The 16,421-nt window shown below is 34.6% G+C and overlaps 1 protein-coding gene across 5 annotated transcripts in view; it reads right to left on the minus strand.

Moving 5' to 3' along the window:
- pcdh11 (protocadherin 11) overlaps positions 1 to 16,421 on the minus strand; it is a 203,360-nt gene that overhangs the window by 59,018 nt on the left and 127,921 nt on the right. For 3 of the 5 annotated variants that reach the window (XM_055034075.1, XM_055034073.1, XM_055034076.1), the window contains 2 exons: positions 6,232 to 6,267; positions 4,902 to 4,973 (listed from right to left, as the gene is read on the minus strand). In XM_055034075.1, the coding sequence (XP_054890050.1) occupies positions 4,902 to 4,973; positions 6,232 to 6,267 (108 nt within the window). The remainder of the gene's footprint in view (positions 1 to 4,901; positions 4,974 to 6,231; positions 6,268 to 16,421) is intronic. The other 2 variants (XM_055034078.1, XM_055034077.1) reach the window with 1 other exon arrangement.

Consider the following 16,421-nt stretch of genomic DNA (forward strand, 5'->3'; position numbering starts at 1 on the left):
AAATAAACACAAGTTGAGATTTTTAGTAAGACAGTTGACCCTTTTTCCCCACGTTATTACTTGTTTAACGTCACATCACAGAGAAGCTAAAAAGCAAAATCTACTTTTTGGTTTGGCTATTGCATTGCACTTTAATTCAGAGTTTTGGTCAAACCGATAAGACGTCTTTCAGAGCAAATACAACGGATGTGCAAATGACGATCTTAATTTTCTTCATTGCTATAGCAACAAAAGCAAGATACAAGTGCTTCTTTGAGCTCAGGAGGAGGTGATGCTCTTCTTCTCACATATTTTCCCCCTTCAGCCTCTACAGTGCACTGATAAATGCATATTGTTTCTCCATCAGAACAAACAAGGGCTGTAAAGCAGGTGAATGGAAGATTAAAATAAACCCAAGCTCTAATGAAGGACAGGCTGCCAAAAACCAACTAAAATGCCTCATTTGAAAACTATCAGAAAGGGTCGACTAACCTAAATCCACACAATTAGCTCCCTGAAAGCTCAACTGAGCGATTTTCAAACGCTGTGATGTTGAAACAGCCTGCTAAATATTCTATTTACTTGATTCGTCAAGATCCTGAGGCAAATCTCTTGTTGTCTGAATTTGTTGGTAAGAACGCAAGAAATAAGAAAAATGAGAGAGAAGGAAAGGGCAGGCAGTGGAACAAAGTGCATTTCAACTGACAGCTATGAAACAAAACCTTTATGTTGTGCTGTGTTCTATTGGGAAAATAAAGAAGTCATATTCTTCTTTTCTCTGGTTTAAATTTTATGTGATCAGAATAAAAACAATTAATGGGCTTTGTAAAACAAATCTTTTCCTTTCTTCATTTTACATATTATTTCCTAAGACAAAAAATGAGCCAGATACCTTACTGGCAAGTTACAGAGCTCTGAGTGCCATGTTTGCAAAAGCTTTCAAGTAGTCTAAATATCTACTTGTTCTCAAACAGCTTTGGCAGCTGTTTCTGAAATTGCTGGAGGATGCAAGCTAAAGCATTGCCCAGGTTCCAGGAAAAGAAAGGGCCCACTACAGAGGGTTGGCAGCACCACAAAAAAAAGCACGACTCCCTCTCCACGTGATTGCAATTATTAAAAAACTTGCTCCAACAATGACATCCAGAATCTATTAGAACAAACAGCTGCGCGTGACAATTAGGACATAATCACTTTGCGTAAAGGGAGTGTCTTCCTGTTTTTTGGGGGGTTTTTTTCAGACTTTTGTTTATTCAAGCTCATTCAAGCTGATGCCAGATGTGAAAAAAAGCCTAATTTGGTTTCATGATGTGCTCAATACCAAGTTATTCAGAGCTACAATATTAATTAGGATTAACTACCATTATTGGGTCTTGAATAAATAAAACTTTTGCTCCCAGTGGTAATGATTGATGTGAATAAAACATTGAGACAAACAAAGCAGAGGAAAACAAACAACCAGGAGTCAAGGTGAAGGTTTTGTCAAGCATGATCACTTATTTAGAGAAGCTGCCAGAAATCCATAAAGCAAAGACAAGCTGCAGTAAGAGATATCAAGACCAAACAAAGCCCTTTGAGTCAGACAAAACACTGCCTTTAGAAGTATGTACACAGAGATAAAATAAACAGCAGAAATGCACGCCAATTTCTAGCATGTAACCTGCCAGAAAATCCTATCCCGCTGCACCCCACCACCAAGCACCTCCAGTAACCAAGCAGACGAGGCAGGATTCACGGGTTACTAGATTAGGAGTCCGTTACATTGAGATAGAGGACTGGAGGCTAAGTGCCTGCCACCTTGTCCTTCTCTCACCACAGCTCTTTGAGTTTTATTATACCATGCACTTTACCTTGACTATCACTCTCTCCAAACAGCAAAGAAGTCGGCGCACCACGGAAAAGGACTTGGCTGACAACCACCTCACTTTGAGTGATAAACAGGGACCACTTAGAAGTGAATCAGGGGAGATTGGCTCTGCCATTTCAGATAAGGATCACCTCACGGCACACCTAGACCTGCATAAATCTGCTCCGAGGAGATGGTGATTTGTTACATCACACATGAAAAGGGAAAGGAAAAAAACAGAAAACTATAAAGGAATACCTCAATCCAAAGCGGAATGTCTCCCCATATTCTATGATGTCAAAAATGTGCATCAACAAAATCTGCTGGCAGATGATATTTTTTTCCGAGCTGAGTTTTTTCTGTTACACGTTGTTCCATTGCAGCCCAATACGTGTTAGGAAATGTGTTTCTGGGGGTGAGCTGATGGTTTAGCAGGAACATGAGTGAAGGTGGTGATTCTGACAAGGGCGTTGGAAGAATGAGGAGTGATTTGTGACAAATCAAATTAATTTTCATCAATTTATTCGCTATTGACTCGTCTGTGATAGATTTACACTGACCACTATGACATAAAGACAAACAAAAAAACAACACATTGCAAATAAGAAGGCATGAGAGTTTTGATACAACTGCTAAACCACAACTCTAAGTTTGTAGCTTAAAGATTAACAGATTTTATTGTAATTTCATGAGGACAAAAAACTTTTATGAATTACAAATTTGAAATGGAAGGAAAACAATCTTTTTGTTTTTACAAATAAGCTGAAAATTGTGGCACAGTTATTCATATAGATCTACTGAATCAAGGATTTTTAGAAATACACTATCTTACAGTTAAATACAACTTTTGAGGGCACATCTTGCCAACTTTGTACATCTAGAGTGAATCCATCTTATTTTTTATCTGTAGAATAGCTTACAGTGATAAAATAGATTAGCTTTCCCTTTGATTTGCAATTTGACACATTTGGAGTTTGACTAGATCATTCAAGCAGAAGAATTTATGATAAAGCATGTCAGGATTATAGTTCTGTCTCTAACTTTAGAGTCATTTTCAATTGAACGATGAAGATTAGTCCCAGTCTTAAGTCTTTATTGGGTTTTCTACATAGTTTGATCTGTCCTGCATTTACCTCTGTCATCCTCCTTCCAACTTGAATTAATCTTAGTGCTCTCTACGTTATTTAAAGCTTTGGATATGGCTTTATCTATTCCTGCTTTAAAAACTTTATCTCAGCTATAGATAATTATATCATGTCATAAATCCTGATGAATCCAGTCAGTTAAGTAGTTTATAGTCTTGAAGTCAGGAGAACTTTCTGCTTTTCAATTCTGACAAGGCAAAAGTTGTCATATTTAAACCTGGACCTCTGAAAAACAAAGTGCTTAGTCAATCTCTAGGTCTGGATGGAATTATAATAAAGTGAAGAACCTATGTGTTTTTTCTTTGTTTGAATCCCAAACTAATTCTTCCTATCTTTCATCTCCAGAATTGCCAAAATTAGAAACAACCTCTGCAGGTTGATTCTGAAAAACTACTACATGGAATTATTACTTCTGTAGTTCTTCTCTATGACAAAGTCCACAAAATGCAGTTAAGCCTTCAGCTAATCCAAAACTCTGCTGCAAGAATTCTGATAACAATTAAAGAGCGCTCGCACTTATCCTATTTAACTTCCCTTCATTGGCTCCTTTATAAATTTAAATTTAAGATTCTCCTAACATACAAAGCCCTTAATAATCAAGCTTTAATAATCAAACTCCATCATATATGATCCAAATGTTCCTAACAAAGCATTTCACCCTCAGACTTCATGTTTACGTTTCTCTATTTACTCTAAGTACTTTTAAAGACCCTTGTATTCAGAGCTATCAGACAAAGAGAAGGTTGAATGCAAATGCACTGTAAAAATCATATACTTTATTTTCCACAATTTTATGTTGGTCTATAACACAAAATTAATAAAATATGTTGATGTTTGAGTTTATCTTTGTAATGTGACAGATACAAGATGTTTGGATTCATTGTACAGATTCCCAGTATAAATTAATACAGATTACAGAGAATAGAAGCAATGCGCTAAAAAAAAGCCAGAAAAGCTGAGCAAACAAACCTTTCTGTACAGAGCCCCAGCAATATTTTGCTGAAACTGAAAAAAAAGTTGGAGCTGCATACCACTGTACTAATTTCAGGTAGAGAAAACCTTTTTTTTTCTGTCCTATTGGCATTGACAAAGGATTGTTTAACCAAGTATAAATAGGGGTAGACTCAGACTACCATATATAAAACAACAAATGAAATGGAGCAAAAAAAAAATAATAATTCTGATTGCCAGATGCCACAGCATAATCAGGATAAATGATAGCTCAAGTATGAAATTCTGCTGTGCTGTAGACACTCAGATTTATCATGATATGAATACCAGCACGATTAGTGTCACATTACACATTTTCTTAACTTTCCAAGGAGAAGTGTAGTTAGAAAAAGTTATATTTTTGATCTATTGTAGATTTTAATGCATAGTTTGAAAAAAGTAGCAAACTCTTATCAGTCCCATTCATGAAATGCATCATTACAACACACAATCAATACAGCTGGAAGTTGCATTACAACCCATTTCCAGTAAGAAATATTATACATAAATGAGATAGCATGGGATGGATGTCCTGGTCTTTGCCTTTCTTATCTTATTCCTGAAGAAGTTTCTTTTTGTTTCGAGCAGAATCTTTTTGATGCTACTTCTCTAAACCTATGACCTCTGTTGAAAGTCAATTCTGACCTTTATCTCTTTTTAAGAAAGTGTGCTACATGACAGATACAATAACTGTAAAAAAAAATATTCCCTTCTCCTTCATTTTTTTAAAAATTAAATCTTAAATTTTTGTGTGAAATGGAGCTGAGTTTTAATTGATGCTGTGAACAACTTTCAGCGGTCAGTCTCAGGAAGTGTTGAGCGGGCTTTTCTCAAAAAGTCTATAAATACTCTATTGCAGTGTTAGTTATTTAGAAAAGGTTTGTCGGTATTAATTAGATATTTTAAAATGCTTTTAAGGATGTTATCAGCAGGCAGTATCTTACCTGCAGTAGATAGTTGTCTGAGAAATCCAGGTTTGAAGAAAGATTTCTCATATTTCTCACCACAGAGTCAAGCTAAAGGCAAATTAGAGTGGGGTCAGTAAAAAAAAAAAAAGAAAAAAAAAGATTTTTCCACCACCTTAATTGCACAGTTATTGACACACATTAGCTTATAAACATTACCTCCCAATATTTTTTATTACAAATAAATAAGACTATTGTTATTCATTGGAGGAAAATACTGTGGTAAATAGCATAAGCAAATGTTAAACAGTATATAAAATTGAAAAATATTAGACATATTGATATTGGTGCAATTCCAGGTAAAATAACCATAAAATTATCTTCAAAAAATTTTATTCTATAATCACAATATCAGCTTAAACTTTTATATAATCAATTAGATTTTAAATGAGATATTTGAAATTAGTGTCTTTTTTTTAAGATGAGAAAACTTTGCATTGGAACAAGGCCTGCTTTGACAACTAGTGTGGATAAGATAGTCACTGCTCTTACAGGGTTCATGTGTTTTTATATAGCATGTAATGCTCAGATTACATATGCTATGTAAGTAAATTGTTTTTCCATTTCATAGAAATGAACAATTTGCCTGACACAGTATATTGATTCACAGTTGTCATTGCAAGATCAATGTTTGCAATATTGAAATGGAATAAATTGCTTGATTGCATTTTTGTCTTAAGATCTTATATTTACAAAACAAGTGCAAACATTCCAACTCTGAATGGCAACAATACTTGGCAAGCTAAAGCAACTCTCTCGACGGCAACTTCAGATGTGTATGTTTAGTGGCCAAGATGAAAAGCTCACAGGAAATGGTAAGGGTGTTGGTATTGTTGAAAACAATGAAGAGTCAAACATTTTGTCAGTCAGAAGCTGTATTGGCATCATAATACTCAGCATTGGGATCATAATATCATATTCCTCTGAAACATAAACTTCTCTGAATGCATGTATGGATGAATGGAAATAATGTTCCAACAATGTCACAATGTTGCAAAACAAAGAAGAATTAAAAAAAAAATACAAAGGATATTCCATACTCCATTTTTCCTCTTATCAAATAATAAACTAGGCCTAAAAATATTTCAGTTTTCCACATTACCGACAAGCCCTGCTCACAACAGCTTCATAACCCAGCTTCAAAAAACCTGAGCTATTCCTTTGGGAATAAGTCATTCTTATGCAAAAATTGAAATGAACAAAAATAATTGATGCCGAGTTTAATTTCCTATAACGTCTATGGATATATTGCACTGACACACAGATTATGCCTAAGAGAGAACAAAAAAGGAGCATGTGTGAGACTTACATTCACGGAGGTTATCTTGCCAAGTTGACAGGCTTCCTGAAAGACAAGAACAATTTAGTTTGGATCAGTGGCTGGCTTTAATTTTTTCAATATTTATTTTGGAAACCAATTGTTTGAGCTAACAAACAAAAATGTGCTGGGAACATTTCAGTTTCTGTTAGAGTCAGCTAGAGTTCACAGTTGACAACCTTACTGATTTGTGATTTTACTGTTATTTTAAGTCCAAATTGGGAATAAGGGTATATGTCATTTTTTTTTGTTTTTTAAAATCAAATGCAGAGTTTGGTAGTACACTTCAGTGCTCTGTTGGCTACTCAACAAAACATGTAAGGTAGTAAAAATCTCAGAAATATGAAGACTCAGGCAAACCTGACACTCTGACAACACAACAAATACATCTGGCACTTTGATAAAGATGTTTTCTCTGCATTTCAGAGAGGAAAGTGAACAGAATATCAAATGAAGCATCAAAATTAACAATAAACAGCGACAAGCTTCTAAATGGGAACAAAAGACACCCGCAAGCCTGCAAAATAGCATCCTCTCTCTCTGGGGACTGAGATAACTCACAGAGAGATAAGAGTGTTTAATTTTAATCACCAATTTAATTTTCTTGTACTGTGTATAATAATCTGAAAATGCAACTTTATTTGCAAAGAAAATAAAGAAGTCTGGCAGTGAAGACCCACTTAGTCAAGGGGAGAAGCCAAGCGGACTGCTGTGGGAATGGTCAAACAATGAACAGGAAAACCCTTTCAATGCTTTATTCTACTACAATTGGCCATCGCAGGACTCTGCTGCTGAGAGAGAAACAGCGACAGCTATCAAACAGCTACCAAAATTATTCACCAAAAACAAAAGGCTTCATTATGTTGACCACAAATAAAAAAATAAAAAAGATCCAAAATGAGACTATCAAATTTCAAAAAAATAAATAAATAAATAAAATAAAGTGATGGAAGCTGCATTGTTCTTGCAAGACTTACTTATAAAGAACAAGTAAAATAATTTCCATTCAGTATCAACATGCTACATTCCTGTTCATAGCAAACCAGATAAATCTACTACTGATAAAATACAGTTGATTCTTTCCACAGTTGCCATATTATAGCAACTCAGTAGGAGGATTGATACCACCTACATGTTTCAATGCAATCACTAGAGCTTTATAAACAGATATTTTAACAAAAAACATTATACCCTGAAAATAATTTAACTCTGTTATTGCTACGACTCCTAAATAGCATTGGATTAATTTCATACATCAATATGAATGTTTATGGACCGGAGTTGTCTGATTGTACAATACCCTAAAATGACCTTTGCTGTGAATATAGACTGAGATGAAAGGCATAGCTGTAATAATCTATTAGTGTTCAGCAAAAATGTTTTAAGAAATCTAACCACAATCTAATTACCAAGTAGTAGCTAGCTCTGGTGTTTTGTTTAAGGGTTTGTGGGATGATGAACAAAAGCAAAGCAGCAATAAAATTGCTTTTCTAGTTAGTCAGTCATATAAGACCATAGGGATTGCCTTTTTGGCTCCCTGTCTCTTTTATGTCAAAATTAATCTGCTGATAATTGACTTAGAAGTCTGTGCTATCCATAGATAGACATGCATTGAATTAACAGCACAGAACAACGTATATTGTTGCAAGGTATATTTTAGAGTCAGGCCAATGAAGCCTTTTTTTGACCAGCTGCTTCATGTGTTTCCATCTGCACTGACCTTGTATGAGGCAAAAAAACTGAAAAACAACTTAGGCATGTTACATAAAGTTTTATAAGAAACACTGTTACCTTTTCAGTTATCTGCAGAAAGACCTCATGAAGATACAGTATCTGTCCACATCTCCCTGACCTACCCAGAATACCAAAAAATATTCATTTTAGATATTTTTAAATGTATAGGTTCATGCGTGTACTATCTAAAGAAACCCCCACTGACAGGTGGAAGAAGTCTGCTGTCATGAGAATAAGTAGCATGCAAAGTTATGCTTTATAGCATGCTGTATAAGAGAATTTGAGTGAACAGTACTCTGCTGCCTAGATGTCCTAAAATTGCACAGCTTTGACACGTTATAAATACACACCCTTTGTTCAACATATTTTGTAGTATTTCACAATACTTGTAAAAAATAGACATGAAATATTGTCCTCTAAATATTTCTCCCTAAGCCTAATTAGTCAATGTATTGGCCCACAAAATATACACATCAATGGACCAAAATCAAATGGCTGTGTCTGAAGAAGTTTCTCGAAATAAACCTTTCCAATAAACTACTGGAGGTAAAAACTTTGGCATGAACATTAGCTTTTTAACAAATGCAATATTTATTATGAGAGCAATAAAGGATTAAAATTCCCAAACCTTCACATACTGAGATTATTCATCAAAATAATTAGTTTAGGTTTCTTTTAAACTAAGAATTAAGTTGAAAAACTGATAATCAATAAAAGTCTGTTCAACTGATTCTGCATACTTCAATGTTTTTTTTTTGTTTTGTTTGTTTGTAGACTATTTAATTGAGGACCTCAAATCTATTGTTTAGTTGTTTTCTTCAAGATAAATCCCATTTTTTATACAGACCTACACAAGACAAAGTAAAGGCAAAGCAGTCTTTGTATGACTTTTTAAAAACAAATATAGGTGTGTCTTATTACTACATTAATTAAGAAAATTTTCAAAAATCCCCAATTAAAAAAAACAATAAACATTTGATGTTCATATTTGAGATTTGTCTATAACTACGTAAAATATTGGGTGTTCCAAAACTAGAACTTAATTTTAAATCAGATAACATTGCAATTATTTAAAATAAAACCACACTCGTGCAAAATAACTTTTAAGACAGACCCGTTATTAATTTATGTCAAAATGCATTTCTGTGTGCGTCTAATGGATACATGAATTTTCCTGTTAGGAATTAATAACAAATCTTTCCGTCTGTTGAGAATTGAAAAGTGCTTTTAGAAGGCGACCCTCAAATCTACTGGCTTAAAGTCTTTGAGTCCTCCATTCTGCTCATCACCTGGGTTTGGACATCATTACTTCTACTGCTCAATTTATCCTTGGTTATATTTCATATTCATATATGTATTTACTTGAAGCACACAGACAAGGTTGCACAAGGACAGACGTGTTCGAGAAATTTCCAGACTTGAAATTGGCAAGAAAAATATAATAAATAGGCAAGTTTCAACACACATTTTACTATGCCAAACAGAAAGAGTGGAGGAAAACCATCACTCCTTACTCTTATCAATGTTGTTCTAAGAACAAATAACTCTTCTTAACCAGCCAATATTTTTACTGCAAAATTAATGACTTTTTTGCATATTAAACACCAACTTGCAATGTCCACCTGAAAAATTCTCATTTGCATCATTTGACAGGCTTTTTACACCATTTTTTACTAGAAACTACCATCAGCTATTTCCCATCTAACTAATGTTTTATTCAACACCAATGACATGTATTTCATCTAAGAGACTTTGCCAACCAATTAAATATATGATAACGTACATGAGGGATCTGAAAAGTTGACCTGTGGTCGCTTCCTATTTAGTTGGCATTCAAAATTGTAGTTCTACATCTGATTGTTTGAGACTATAAAGTGTAAATTTCTTTTTTCTCCCTTAGCTTTGGCTGGTCAGTGACCTTCTCTCTGTCTCTTTCTGTATTGTATTTCTCTGAAATTAGTAGTTTCAAAGCACTCAATTCCAACCCAGGGAGAGAGTTATGCTTTGGATAAGTGCATTTGTTGGTGAACCACATCAAAGTACAGAGAGATGTCTTAGCGAGCAAAGCCAGTGAAGCTCCAGCCCTGCCTTTGATCACCCCAGGCACTCTGATCATTAAAATATTGGATAAATAATTGATTAAAAACACCAGGCCTTATTGTGCTCTGTTTCTCTATCCAAATGTATCAGAATTTTCCGATATTCTAGCTGTTCAATGTATGAGACTGAATGCAGATGGGACCAAAATGAACATCCACTGCAACAGACATGTACTGTAGCATTACTACATGTCATAAGAAGTGTATAGAAGCAATTATTTCTGTTTCTGCAATAATCTGGTGACTGAACTGACTATAGCACAGATGTAGCTCTAGTATGAACTGGAAGTGCAGCAACAGCTCCTCTTCACCACTAAAGGTCTGAGCCGCAGCATGACAGTTTGCCATAGAGGTAGAATAAGCAAAAATCATAGGCAAAGGTAAGAAAAAAAAAGGAAAAAAGAAACAAGTGCAATCCAACAGTGCGTAGGTGACAGGGGGTAGTTAATATTACATTTACTGTGGAAACTAGATATGCAGCATGTAAGACAATGAGCCCACTGCTTTCATATCCAGGATATTAAAAAAATATTTCTGCTTAGTATTGGATATGAGCTAATAAATCTGACTCACCCAGTATACATTTAAGTTTAAATTTAGAGCACACAAAGAATCAAAATATGTCAAAATGCATTTCTGTTCCAACTGAAAGAATTGGGTCAGAGAGCCCTGTTATTCATCTGGAACATGCATTTGTTTAAGTATCTGAATCAGTGCATGCATAGCAACATACTGTAATAGTTATCATGATGATATATTTTTATAGCAATTTATGTGTGAGGTGGTGCCTGTCAGAGCCAAACATAGTAATCACACTTCAAGCAGAAGATGAAGATTTAAAAAAGTGCCAGTGACCCTGAGAAAAAAAAAAAAAATCTCATTTACTGGGTATAATAGATAAGCTACTAAGGTAAAACAATTTTAAAATTAAAAAATATATGCTCTCAAAATACCTACATTTTCTCAGTTTATGTGAAAATGTATTATTTCCATCGATATTTTTTTCTTTGGCTTAAAAGAAAATCAAAACTAAAAAAAACACAAAAAAAAACAGAAAAATTTGATTTATTTGTAAAGGTCAATTAAAAAGAATTTTACTTTGCCAAAAGTAAATTTCTTTTTCCTGCTGCACAAAGTTTGCAAAAATAATAGTGGAGCTGTTTAATTTACTCTTAACCATGAAAAAAGTTTTTTTTTTTGTCATTTGTGCCACAAACAGCTTTTTATTACATTTTCCATGAGTGGGATGTGGGCACACCCCCAGTGTTGGCACAAGCTGGTATCTGATTTGAAGGTTCAGCACCACTATAAAGGACCATTTTACTCTTTGATTTTTTTCTTTTTATTATTATAGTCCAGGGTGTTATCCAAGTTATTATAGCCAAATGCTATAATAACCCTTATTCATGAGGTGAGATAACACGTCAACTACAACGTTGATATATATATATATATATATATATATATATATATATATATATATATATATATATATATATATATATAATATATATATATATATATATATATATATATAATCTGTGTTTTCCAGATGGTTGCCATGTTATGTTACCTCGTTTCACCTAAGTGCACCTGTGTTATGACAGGATTTGTGACAGGCTTGTTGGAAAAAAGAAGAAAAAAAATGCTTTAAGGATTTTTCATAATAACTTGAAGCTCTACTGTTAAAGCCTCTTCTTTCCTGGGGTCCTTATGCTCCTAATAGTTGTAAAATAATGAGATCTGCTGCTTCTGTCTCTACAGCCTCCTACATAGCAGTTTATTTGATAGTGTAAATACCTTTGAAAGTTGACGCATGCACAAAACATAGCAAAGACCTTATCGGCTATGGTTTCTTGACTTGCTAAATTTGTTTTGACTTTCTCCTCATGGTTCATTGGTTATTTTCACCAGATTATCCCGTATTTCAGCTTTTCCACTGCACAAAGTTTGCAAAAATAATAGTCGAGAAGGACTTGTTAGACTTTATTATGCCGAAATGTCAATGTAGCCACAGTTTACCACCTAATTTGTTTAGAGAAGGTTGTGGAAAAACACATGGGTTGGCTGTCAAGAGATTTTCCTGCAGATGAGGAAAGATGCGTCTGAATTCTATCAATCGGAGCAAAGTGACAATTGCCAGGCGAGCCACAACACAATCAAAACAAATTCAGACATACGCATGCATAATAAAATAGTAGAAACCTTGGATGTGTGTTCCATCTGTTTATGTTGCACAGAAACAAGAAACGGTAATGCTTCGGCCAAGAAGCACACAGCAGAGTTCAGGTTTTGCATCCCCTGTTCTTCTGGCAAGTGCAGCCCGTCTTAGACACAGTGATAAAACTGTTGCTAAACAAAACACCTCCTCATCAAAAGGGGCTAATAAAGTCTTCAATATACTTAAGTGTAGCCTCAGATAAATAGAATACCCATTTACCTCTGCATTGGTGTTGTTGTCCAGAGTGTATTGACATTCCTATTGACATTCAATAAAGGAAAACCCTTTCAGCAAACCGCAGAGAGCAGTGTAAATCCTGTAAACTTCTTGAGCGTGCACAAACACAAATTTTCTCCAACAGAATTACAAGATGCCGATAATGTCACTGTGTCCAGACCAGATTTGATTTACAAGTAGACACATTGTTGCCTTTTCATCAGCTTATTATTATTAAGTGGTCTGTGTATACGTTTTTCCCCTGGACAACCCTCTTTCTTGCTTCACTCTTCGTGAGGTATTGATCCTCCCAGTGTAGCATCCCCTACTGATTTCATTAGGCTAGCTGCTGTTAATTACTCCACAATCTAACCTTTTTCTCTTTCAATTGGACTAACAAATTGGGTGAATTTAAAAACAAAGGGAATATAGAAGAGGATAAAAGAGAAAAAGGGAACAATAATAAGAAAAATATAATCTACCTTCACTTTACTCGTCATTATTTAGTAGACAACCACTCTAGTAATAGTTGTGTTAATAGACTTTTCATTCATGAAGGCATACCAGACGGCTCCAGTGCGGTTGTCTAGGAAGGTGGAAAATTACACCTTTTTTCCCTCCTCAAATACTCAGGACCGCTGTAATGCAGATAGATCATTAAAACATATTTTATTCTTTCATGCATATTTATTTACAAGGATCAAGTGATGGCCTTAGCAAGAAACTTAGATGTTACTCAGTACTGAATCAAAGTGAAACACCTTGATTTACTGACACACCAATTTGTCTTCTTAGTGAAGGTATTAAAACAGTGTGATGTGGCACATAGCTGCAAAGTTATAATTAGACTTCATTTAATACCCTATGTCAAGAGATTACATGCGCCAACCACGGCGTTTGAAGGCATGCTCAAATCACAGGGGATGTAATTGATTAACCATATGAGACTGGGAACCAGATGATGAGGATGAGGCTCTAAATCCATGGTAAATCAATATAGCCACTTCCTACACATCGAGGGATTATTGACAGAAATTACAACCAGGCCTAATTGCTCCCAACAAACAGATACGATTATTTTTCGCCTTGGTGCGCTAATATGTGACGCCGTAAAAATTCCTCTTTTCTCAGCGCTAAATAAATCACCTGCTTCGAGGTGGGATACAAACCACGCAGGCGACTTTTATGGGATCCGTCAGTCCTATCATGCGAGAGTTGCCCTTTCTTCAAGGTTGAGTATGTACTACTAGCGAAGACACACAATACAGGGTGGAAGCAATTCAAAGAACTCCCTTTGGCCGAGATAATAACTTCATCATAATTAGCTTTTGGTGCTCAGGAGTCTTGAATTGTCAGTTGCAGTGGGATCTGGGCTGATTTATTGCTTGATTTAATTACGTATCAAAATTCAATTAGACATGCTTTCAGCCAAATTCAAAGTGAGGTTTGTCAAGCTGTCCCCTGAAAATCAGGAAACAGCTTGAAGGACATCCTTCATAACACAGCGACATCTAACTGAACAATTATCACCTACCCTAAGTCACTCATGCGATAAAAGAGGATTTAAAACTCCACACTAGTCTTACAGATTTTTTTATATATTTTTTGCCTTACTATTAATGTTTCACATCTCACCAGACATCAAACAGCATCAAATAGTGAAAAACAGGCACTGACTCAGTAGTGATGTGGGGTGAGCTGCTGGTACTTTACCAAGTGAAGAAACATGACAAAATCCTCTGAGGCTGACTACGACTAAGGAGGCGTCTGACTTTCTTTACCCACATCACTCACTGCCTGTTCACCCTTTTTTGCTACAGACTACACAGGGGGAGAAAAGGGGAACTGTTTTGAATAAGTGCCACAGAATTCTCTAAGAGCTACATTGATCTTTACCACTATGCAAATTTAGGATGTCATGATTTCAAATTTAAGAAGCCAAGTAAGGGAATTAATATTTCAGTCAATGGTAAGTGACTGAGCTGAAGTCCTTTAGTAATATTGTAAATATCTTCATTGACAGTTTTATTAGGTACATCAAGGGTAATATGCAGAACCTTTATTCAGTTCTATGTTATTTTCCTCCTTTTTTGAAGGATTCTGAAAAATTGAGGATATGCAGGTTTTTTTTTTTTTTTTAACGTTTTCTAGATTTTCCTATTCTGTGTACATTTCATTTCACATCACTAAAATGGTTTATTGGACTCGGATAGGTGGGAGTACACGTGTCATTGGAGGAAACTAAAGAAATTTTGTGGAATCATCTTGAAATCACGGCATCATCTGAATGAAGAGTCAAGCCTGCCCAACAACATTGCAACATTGTATTTATAAAGAAAAACTTAATATAAATATGGAAAGATTTTTTACTGCTTCTATTCAGCTTTCCACTTGATTATTTAGGATAAACAGTAAAACTGAACCCTGATCACCAGGTTGCCCCTAATTCATAGACTACATTTTTAAATCTCAACTTATTTTCTATTATTGTTATTTTTTTTATTTTGCTTTTTCCCTTGGTTTGTTATTTTGTTTGTACTTCCTTTAAATTCCTGTAAAGCACTTTGTGTTGCCTTGTTGCTGAAAATGTGCTATATAAATAAAATTACCTTTACTTTTAACTTAATTCTTAAAGCAATTGATTATGTGAACTACTTTCTTCTGATATGTTTATGCATAGGCTGGTTACTGCAATCAAGGTACACCGAGATTTTATAAAGCTATGCTTGAAACTGCAAAGGTTTTTAGTCATACTGTTCATGGAGCTTAATTTCCCATTAATAAAACCTCAGAGAAAGTGGAGCATGGATGTAGTTTTCTCCTGCTCCTCCCCATCTGTTACCTCTACCTTTTTCTCTCTTTTGCAGAATAGACAAAATTAACTACTTTAAAAATTTGTCGCTGCAAAAAGCCCCACAAAATTTGTATAAATTTAAAAAGAGTCCTGGCCATCTTTCCTATTAAGGGAACACTCTTTGAATAAATTATGTGGCGAGCCATCTTCTTTAAAAGCAATTCAATCATGTTATTCAGTTTTGCTGTCATCTAAATTCAGAAAATTGTGGTATTTTAACATACTTTTAGAAACTCATACTGGATGATTTATAATTATGGTTGGTGTCTCTATTAATAAATGTCAAAGTGTGTGGGAGCAGAGGAGGAGAGGATATTGTGTAAAATCTTTTTTTTTATTTTTTGCTTTATAATCTGTTTTAATTTTATTTAAAAACATACCCTGGATTTTATTGGATTCCAGCATGGCTAAGAATGATTGAATCTGCCATAGCTGTGATGCCTGAACGTTTTGGCTCATAAAGCCTCATCATTGTACTCAAAACTCCTCCTGGGAGACAACAGTCTGCAGCCAAACTACTGCCTCACACCATAAACCACTTTATTTCGATGTATATTAAAATAATTAACTTTTGTCAATTTAAAATATATTGTTAGAAGAAAACAAAAACAGCCCTATAATATCAAGTTTATCCTGATCTTGAAAAGAATATGTTTGTATGAAGATTAATATAATTGAAGTCAAATATTTTCAAACATCTACCGATATATATGACAGTTAGTACATATGCAGCATCCAAAATTAATAGATACTGCATACATTTTGAGTTATTTTATTTATTCATATAAACATTATTACTGTAACACACACAAAAAAAATGTTTACCAAGTCAAACTACATATATACTTATTGTTAATTCTTACATAAATAGAACTATTGAATTTTGCTATTAAACCTGACTAACCATGAGAAAATCAGGGACAATAAATAAAAAAAAAGGTTATTTGCAGATTCAGAAAGTCTGGATTCTAAGTTTACTTCTGTAGGATATGGTGACATGCTGGTGATGTCTTCCTTTCAGACTTTTATCCTGTTGGCCAAAATCAATAACAAAAGT

This window comes from Poeciliopsis prolifica, unplaced genomic scaffold (genome assembly GCF_027474105.1).
Source record: "Poeciliopsis prolifica strain line A6 unplaced genomic scaffold, Auburn_PproV2 SCAFFOLD009, whole genome shotgun sequence".
Lineage (NCBI taxonomy): Eukaryota > Metazoa > Chordata > Actinopteri > Cyprinodontiformes > Poeciliidae > Poeciliopsis > Poeciliopsis prolifica.